This window comes from Saccopteryx bilineata, chromosome 4 (assembly GCF_036850765.1).
Source record: "Saccopteryx bilineata isolate mSacBil1 chromosome 4, mSacBil1_pri_phased_curated, whole genome shotgun sequence".
NCBI lineage: Eukaryota > Metazoa > Chordata > Mammalia > Chiroptera > Emballonuridae > Saccopteryx > Saccopteryx bilineata.
Genome location: NC_089493.1, coordinates 292,371,368 through 292,380,250, shown reverse-complemented (window position 1 = coordinate 292,380,250; position 8,883 = coordinate 292,371,368). Strand labels below are relative to the sequence as shown.

The window sequence follows — 8,883 nt, the reverse complement described above, 5'->3', positions numbered from 1 at the left end:
GCGCATGCGGGAGTCTGTCTGACTGCCTCCCCGTTTCCAGCTTCAGAAAAATACAAAAAAGAAAAAAGAATCTATTATTTGTAGATTTGTAGGCATTAGAAAGCACAGGAAAGGGCCTTGAAGCCTGGTTCAAGCAAATTCACCATTTCATAATAGGAAAAGTGAAAAAGGAGGCTTGGTCAAATTCTCACACCATAAGAATAGAAAAGGTAAGATTGGGACCCTTTAACTTTTTAAGGAAAATGACACTGAAGACCTGTGGTGGCGCAGTGGATAAAGCGTTGACCTGGAAATGCTGAGGTCACCGGTTCGAAACCCTGGGCTTGCCTGGTCAAGGCACATATGGGAGTTGATGCTTCCAGCTCCTCCCCCCGTCTCTCTCTCCTCTCTCTCTCTCCTCTCTAAAAATGAATAAATAAAAAATAAAAATAAATTAAAAAAAAAAGAAAATGACACTGAAAAAAATGAATTTAGCCTGACCAGGCAGTGGTTCAGTGGATAGAGCGTCGGACTGGGATGCGGAAAGAGCCAGGTTCGAGACTCCAAGGTCACCAGTTTGAGCGCAGGCTCATCTGGTTTGAGCAAAAAAAAGCTCACCAGCGTGGACCCAAGGTCATGAGCTTGAGCAAGGGGTTACTCAGTCTGCTGAAGGCCCACGGTCAAGGCACATATGAGAAAGCAATCAATGAACAACTAAGGTGTCGCAACGAAAAACTGATGATTGATGCTTCTCATCTCTCTCCGTTCCTGTCTGTCTGTCCCTGTCTATCCTTCTGACTCTCTCTCTGTAAAAAAAAAAAGAATTTACGTGGAAGCATGGGTAATGAAATCATATTCCTTTCTTTTGTCACAGTTGAAAGGTATTAGCTCCTTTTCTCAAGTCCAACAGAAAGAGGTTCCCCATGTGACCATAAAGGTAGTCCAAGTTTCCACTGACTACCTGTGTGGCTCTGGGGAAGATCCCTCAGCCTTCTTGGGCCTGAGGCCCCTTACCTCTGAGATGGAAATAAGAAAGACTAGTCTCTTGAGGTGGTTGTGAGGGTTAAACGAAATCATCTATGAGAAGTCCCTAGTATGTAGTAGAAGCCCCTAGTATGTCAAAGAGAAAACTTAAAGTAAAAGAAACTTGTACTGCCCTGGCCGGTTGGCTCAGTGGTAGAGCGTCGGCCTGGCGTGCAGGAGTCCCGGGTTTTATTCCTGGCCAGGGCACACAGGAGAAGCGCCCATCTGCTTCTCCACCCCTCCTCTTCTCCTTCCTCTCTGTCTCTCTCTTCCCCTCCCGCAGCCAAGGCTCCATTGGAGCAAAGTTGGCCCAGGCGCTGAGGATGGCTCCATAGCCTCTGCCTCAGGTGCTAGAATGGCTCTGGTCGCAACAGAGCAACGCCCCAGATGGGCAGAGCATCACCCCCTGGTGGGCGTGCCGGGTGGATACGGGTTGGGCGCATGCGGGAGTCTTTCTGACTGCCTCCCTGTTTCCAACTTCAGAAAAATACAAAAAAGAAAAAGAAACTTGTACTAAATCTTCAATGGAAGAGGTAGAGACTCTGGGCTCAGGAACAAGAGTGCAGAAGCCTTTTGCCTTGGAATAAGTCAGTCTCTACATTCAAAGCTATTAGCCCGTCAGGACCAGAAGGGGGTTCACGGGAAACCTACTCTCAGACACCCTTGCCAAGCGCCCAGGTACACTTGCCTCTACTGGTCCCTTAGGAACAAGTCACCTGATTCCAAGGAGGCCTCCCCTTCACCCCATTCACAGCCACAGGGACTTCTGTGAAACACAATTTTATTATACAAAACAAGGTCTAGCAAAAATTCAGTGTCAGAATAGCTCTGTATTCCAAGGGTTAGGAACTGGACCTCCTTTAAAACGGCCTCATCCCAATCCTTGCTAGGCAATCAAGCTGGGTGCACACAGGACCTCTGTCTCCAAAGATCCCCCAACACTGGCACAGAAGAGTGAAAGCTATTGAAGCATTAAGTGTGGGTCTAGGAAAGTTGGACAGGCACTTGAACCTCTAAAAATTAGGGAGGTTCCCTATTTTTTTTTTATGCCTGGGGCAAAATACCCAAATCCCACTCTATAGGAACTCAAGCAAGAGTGTGAAACCTATCAAAATCTGGGGATAGGGAAAAGCTTCCCAACAAACACCAACCATAAAATAGATTCTACAAATAGAGTAAGGTTGGCTCCCTTATGGGACAGTTGTGTGGATGTGTGACCTGACTTCCACATCTTGTTTAGGGGCAAGTGACTAAGGGTCAGCACCAAAGATCTGACCAGGGTCTCCCTGCCTCCCTTCCACCTACTGTCTGAACCTTGGACTGAGGGCCTCTACTTCCTCCTTGGCTCCTCCCAGCCCCCGTGTAGAGTAGAACTTACAAAACCCATGGGACAGGCTGACAGGGAGAATCCCTGGGAATCTGTAAGCTGCCCCAAAGACTCTGAGGCCAGGAATCTGGTCTCTACCAGAGGCCACAGGAAGTGCATCCAGGCAGGGTCAGGGAACAGTAGTCTACAGGCCTGGAGCTTCTGGCTGAACCCTGAGGAAGGCAGTGCTTGTACCCGAGGCTAGCAGCAGCCTCACACAGCCTGCAGCGCCCCCTGCAGGCGACTCAGCTCCTCTAGCTCCTGCTTGTGGCGGTCTGTCTTGTGCGCCACCAGGGAGCGGTAGAAGTGCAGAGCAAAGGCCACAAACACAAGCCCTACAGGTACCATGATTGCTGTGGAGGCCATGGCTGCTTGCCAGCCTGGGCCATGGACCCCGCCACCACCACACGCTCGCGGGGGTGGGCAGGCCTCAGATGGCTCAGCTTGTGGTGGCACTACAGAAGCAGAAGGTGGCTTAGAAGCCGAACTAAGGGAGGTGGCCACTGGTGGCAGAGTGCCAGGCACCTGGGAGGCAGGTTCCACGGGGGCTGGCGTACCCAAGGGGGCCCCAATGGGCACAAATTTGACCCAGCCAACCAGGACAACTTCAGCGAGGAAGAGGAAGGTGCCCAAGGCAGTGGAGAAACCCCAGGCCAGCTCCACATAGCGGTGGAGTCGCTGATGTGGAGATTGGTGGACAGAATTGAGGTTGTGGATGTTGCTAACAGCTTCAATGTGGGGCAGCAGACACGTGGAGACCATGAGCGCAAAGAGGTGCACAGCCACGAGCACCGTGGTGCAGGCACTGAAGGCCACCAGCAGGCCTGGCGGGTATTCATGGTTGCTCTCCAGCTGTACCTCCACCATGGCCACCTGTGGGGACAAGAGGGGATGGATTGAGTGCCCATAACCTCCTGAACGGTAGCAGGGTTTCTGCCTGTTGGCATTCATCACTGATGTATCCTTAGGACCTAGAAAAGTGCTTGTTGAAGTCAGGAATGGGCAGCTCAGGAAGGCTCTGGCCTGTTCTGGGCCTTAGTTTCCCCAACTAGTTATTGAAACGGTTGGGTAACATGTGTTTGACAATCTTACTCTGATAGAACATAGGGGTTAAAAAACACAGGTTCTGAAGCTGGGCTGCCCGAGCTCATTCTCAGGTCTACAAACTGTGTAATCTTGAGCCACTGACTTAGTCTCTCTGTGCCTCGATTTCATCATCTGGAAAATGGGGATTGATTATGGGCACCTACCTGCCTTATAAAGTTGTTGTGAAATCGAATGAGATAACATACATAAAGTGGTAAGAATAGTGCGAGGCATAGAGCAAACACTAAGAGTTTGCTGTTACTATTAGAGTTAACATGGAAGTCCAAGGCCAGAATTTGCAAATCGGCACACCATGAACCCAAACCAGCTTGCAGACATGTTTTGCTTGCCCCAAACAGTGTGTTTCTTAAAGAATTAAGTTGCTGCCTGACCGGTGGTGACACAGTGGATACAGCGTCAACCTGGGACGCTGAGAACCCAGGCTCAAAACCCTGAGGTCACTGGCTGGAGCGTGGGATTATTAACATGATTCCATGGTCGCTGGCTTGAGCCCAAAGGTCACTGGCTTGAAGCCCAAGTTTGCTGCTTTGAGCAAGGGGTCACTGGCTCAGCTGGGGCCCCCCACCCCACTAAAGCACATATGAGAAAGCAGTCAATGAATAACTAAAGTGACACTACTACTAGCTGATGCTTCTTATCTCTCTCCCTTCCTATCTTTCTCTTGGTCTCTGTCTCTCTAAAAAATAATAATAAGTAAGTTGCCTACTTTTAAAACTCAAGGGGTTTCATATAAATATCCCAATTTCCAGATCCTCTTGAAAATTTGGAAGATCTGGTTACATCAGGCCCACATTCTTTTTTTTTTTTTTTTAACTTTGATTTTTTAAAAAACTTTTTACAGGGAGAGAGTGAGAGGCATCAACTCATAAGTTGCACCAACTGGCCTGTGGTGGCGAATGCTGGGGTTGCCAGTTCAAGGCCCTGGGCTTGCCCATCCAAGGCACATAGAAGCAAATACTGTGAGTTGATGCTTCCTTCTTCTCCCTTGCTTCTCTCTCTCCTTCCTCTAAAATCAATAAATAAAACTCTAAAAAAAAAAAAAAAAAATAAGTTGCATCTACTTTAGTTGTTCACTGGTTGCTTCTCTTCCTACGTGCCTTAATGGGGTGGGGTGGGGCCCCCAGCTGAGCCAGCAACCCCTCGCTCAAGGCAGAAACCATGGGCTCATGTGGATAATCCCACAATACAAGCTGGTAAATCTGTGCTCCAGCTGGATGAGCCCACACTCGAGCTGGTGACCTCAGGGTCTCAAACCTGGGCCCTCAGCATCTCAGGTTGATGCTCTATCCACTGCACCACCACCGGTCAGTCTTTTAATTTTTTTAATTGATTGATTTGAGAGAGAGAGAGAGAGAAAAAACACTGAGGTTTCTGTATGTGTCCTGACTGGGGATCAGACCTGCAACCTTTGCATATCAGGACGAGTCTCTAGCTAACCGAGCCACCCTGCCAGGGCTCAGGCCCACACTCTTGCAGGGCAACCATCAGATAGAATTGAGTCATGGCTGCTGCCTTCAGCCATAGGGTCTCTTTATAGCTACAGTCCCCACAAAACCAACTTGGCTATTACCTGTCTGACCTTGGCAAACATTTGAGTTGATGCTCCTGTTCTAGATTTGTATAAATTTGGACTCTAGAACCAGACTGCCTAATTTCAAATCCTGCCACTTACTTGCTGTAGGACCCTGAGCAGGAGTCTTAACATCCCTAATCTTGTTTTTTCATCTGTAAAATGGATACGGTAGTGGTACCTACTTACTAGGATAAAAGCCCCAAGCTCTGTGCCTCATAGGTAGGAACAATCCAGTACAATTTGTATGATTTTTTTTTTTAGATTTTATTCATTTTAGAGAGAGGAGACAGAGAGAGAGGGAGAAAGGGGGAGGAGCAGGAAGCATCAACTCCCATATGTGCCTTGACCAGGCAACCTCGGCATACCAGATTGATGCTTTTACCCACTGCGCCACCACAGGTCAGACCAATTTGTATGTTTCTAACCCGGGCCATCTGAATTCCAGAATCTGCATCTTCCCCAATAGGACTTGTAAGACCCATTATATTGCTCTGGGGCTGAGGAAAGGAGGAGGGTCAAGGCTGAAGAGAGGTGGTGGAAAGACAAGGAGGAGGGTTTTGGGAAATTGGGCCATGAGGGGTGTTAGCAGGTGCTTTCCACAGACAGGCCGCTGGACTTGGCCTCCTCCTGGCAGAACTGGAGTCTGTCCGGCTCCCAGAACCTACTCATCTGGCCTCTTGATCCTGCAGAGAAGACCCGAGACCTTAAGCTGTCACCCCAGCAACATGCAAGTCCAGCAAACAGGCCAGATTAGACCAGGGGGTGAAAGGGAGTGGGAGATCTCCCTCAGAGGGGCCCATGGCACTCGGCTTCCTTCCCTCTGCAGTCTGTAGAGTGGAGAGCCAACGCCCTGTCCCTAGGTGACTCCGCATCAGGAAGGGTGGGCTGGCCTGCGGATCCTGGGCCCCCATATAAAAAACCATAGACCTTGGCCTTGGCCAGTTGGCTTAGTGGTAGAGTGTCAGCCCACTGTGTGGATGTCCTGGGTTTGATTCCTGGTCAGGGCACACAGAAGAAGCAACCACCTGCTTCTCCACCCCTTCCCCTCTCGCTTCTCTCTCTCTCTCTCTCTCTCTCTCTCTTTTCTACTCCTGCAGCCATGGCTCAATTGGAGGGAGTTGATCCCGGGGCACTGAGGATGGTGTGGCCTCTGCCTCAGCTAAGAAAAGCTCGGTTGCCAAGCAACAGAGCAATGCCCCAGATAGGTGGAGCATCACCAGGTAGAGGGCTGGCCAAGTGGATCCCCATCCATCCCAGAGCATGCAGGAGTCTGTCTCTGCCTCCAGTCCTCTCACTTAATAAAAAACAAACAAACAAACAAACAAACCCATAGACCAAGGATGACCCCTAGGGGCAGAGACTTTCCCTCCCATTTCAAATCAGAGGCTGTGGCACTGAAAGGGGCGGGGACTAATGTAAAGAATCTAGTGTTCTGGTGTTCTGACCCTTTATCTCTATCTTACAAGTATCTCTGCCCCTCTCTCCTGTGGGCCATTTTCTCCTTCTTCTTGTCATGATGCTGGAGAAACCCTGGACTAACAGGCCAGTGGCTTTGGGTCCTAGTTTATTCTACAGCCTTCATCTGCCGGATGCTTGTGGCAGAGCCACTGCCCCAGTCTGGGCCTCGGTTTCCATGCTGTCCAACGCACAGGTAGTCTGAGTCATCTATGCTGTCTTGCTGTAACATACTCAGACCTAGGTTTTGATGACAAGAATCAGCTCATCCTCAGGCAGGTACTTAGCAGGCTATACAGGGCACACCTTCCATGATCTCACAATTTCCCACTGACCTGCACAGTGGTGGAGGCCTGTCCAGGGTCACACAACTGCCACAAGCAGGAAAGAGACAGGACTTGGGTCTGTTGACTCCTCACCCTGGGACCTCCTCCCTCAGTCCCACCTCCTGTGAGGCCTCCACTGGGACTGTTAGCTGATAGCATCTTCCCACACCTAGTTTATCAGCTCAGCGATCATGTAGCTGCTTCCTAATCCGCTTCTTTCCCATAGGCTTCCTCTTTCCTCAGAGCTTCCTGGGCACCCGAAGCATCCTTTGTACCACTGGGGACTAGCTGCTCTCCTAGGGATGGGCCACTTGCAGCTGGGTGACCGCTCCATCCAGTTTCCTTTCTCAGACCCAGCCCTCTCCGCTGATTTGCCTTGGAACCTCTCATGGGGGTCTAGTCAACACTCCGTCTGGGCTATGCTTCTGGACCTCTTGGCTTCATTCCTGCATATGTATGTCCCCCTTGGTGACTTACCTGTCCCCATGGCATGGTTTCTGTCCCCCACGACATTTTTTTTGCACTTATCCTCCCTGTGGTCCAGTTTATGCAGGGGTCTGCTTGCAGGCACTCCCCCCACCCCCCACCCCATTAGAAAGGGACTTGTGTCGTCCTCTGGGGGCCTTGTTTGTTCTCTTTTACCTCTCAAAATCCATTCTTTCCCTTTCCTTGCCCTGCTGCCCTCGGGTACCCGCTCATTTTGCCCATGCCCCCATGCCTGCAGGTGCCTCTACCCCCTCCCAGGAGCCCCTCCCTACCCCTCCCCTCACCATGGCGAAGCCCGAGAGCAGAGCTGACGTGCGGCTGGAGGCTTTGAGCTTGGCTCGGCTGAGGTAGAGGCGGCGCCAGCTGAGCGCCCGCAGGGAGTGCTGACTGGCCCCCATTAGGTCCAAGTAGCCACGGTGCACGAACTCTGGGTACGTGGCCGAGCCCGTGGGGCCCTCGGCCTCCGGGTTCAGCGGGGCCTGTTCGCCCGCGTCCCCTTGGCTGCCTTTCATCCCGGGGGGCCGCGGCAGCAGGCAGGCCGGCAGTCAGGGAGGGGCCGAGTAGCCTCGGGGTGTCCAGGAGGGCCGGCCCCGGCCGGGGGCAGGTCCCATCCCCCCCCACGGGGTGAGCAGAGATGTGCGCGGTGCGCACCCAGGAAGAGGGACTCGGAACCTAACAGGAAGGGCAGGCGTCTGCGGGGAGCCCTAGGGGCCGATGCAGGACAGCAGAGGCCAAAACAGGAACTGGGGCAGAGGCGGAGCCGGCCGGCCGGCCACATGATGGGGTGGAGCCCGGGGGCATCGGCAGAGATCTCGAGGGATCCAAGCCACCAGGCCACTTAAAACTTCAGGCAGGTTAACCAGCTCCAGCCGGTGACTGCCAGTCGCCGGGCCCTGGACCACTCGGAGTACACCTGGACACACCTTGACGCACAGAGCTCCAACCCCCTACCTAAAATGTAACTCGGGGAGCGTGAGCCAGTCTGTCTGTAGCGACCCCAAGTTCTGCAAACTCAGTTCCGAGAAGCTGAGGAAGTCTCCGGCTCCCAGACCTTTCCAAACAGCCCGCCTCTGAGCCCCCAAACCTAAGCACTCCGGAGCTCTCGACGCCGCAGACACACACAGGAACGAGTGGCCCCAACTGGAAGATTTTGAGTTTTATAGCAAACCGTATTGTACAGATCTGGGGCCCAGCCCGGCTGGGTCCCCCACTTGTCCCCTGCCAGGATGCCTCTTCACCCTTCCCCAAGCGGCCCCAACCTCAAGCCTTGCGCAATTCCCCACGACCCCCTCCCGTCGACCTTTGGTCCGTCCAGTCCCTCCCCCCACCCGCGCACCTCCCTGTTACCTGAGGTATGTGGATAAATTTCCCCCTCCCCTACTTGGTACAACCCAGCTTCCCCCCCACCCAAGGCCTGGGCTGAGGGGCTGGCCTTGGCTCCCCAAACCCCGCCCCCGCACCGGAGGAAGGGGCAGGGGTGGGTCAAGGATGTTACTAAGTTCTCATGGCAACCAAGAGGGGCCATTACCAGCCTTAGCCCTGGCTTTGGGACGTGTCCATTGGCTGCT

The 8,883-nt window shown here is 52.4% G+C and overlaps 1 protein-coding gene across 1 annotated transcript; it reads right to left on the bottom strand.

Annotated features, from left to right (window-relative positions):
• Positions 1-1,766: 1,766 nt before the first annotated feature.
• On the bottom strand, positions 1,767-8,351 carry ORAI3 (ORAI calcium release-activated calcium modulator 3). Its single transcript, XM_066275721.1, has 2 exons — positions 7,600-8,351; positions 1,767-3,241 (listed from the first exon to the last, which is right to left on the bottom strand). Exons 1-2 carry the CDS (start codon positions 7,825-7,827, stop codon positions 2,582-2,584), a joined length of 888 nt encoding a protein of 295 aa, XP_066131818.1. The 5' UTR covers positions 7,828-8,351; the 3' UTR covers positions 1,767-2,581.
• Between the last annotated feature and the right edge of the window lie 532 nt (positions 8,352-8,883).

Excerpts from the sequence above, each read along its gene's own strand:
- ORAI3 (XM_066275721.1), bottom strand. The coding sequence starts at position 7,827 with ATGAAAGGCAGCCAAGGGGACGCGGGCGAACAGGCCCCGCTGAACCCG. Across the intron at positions 3,242-7,599 it reads TGCTCTCGGGCTTCGCCATG|GTGGCCATGGTGGAGGTACA; the intron begins GTGAGGGGAGGG and ends TTGTCCCCACAG.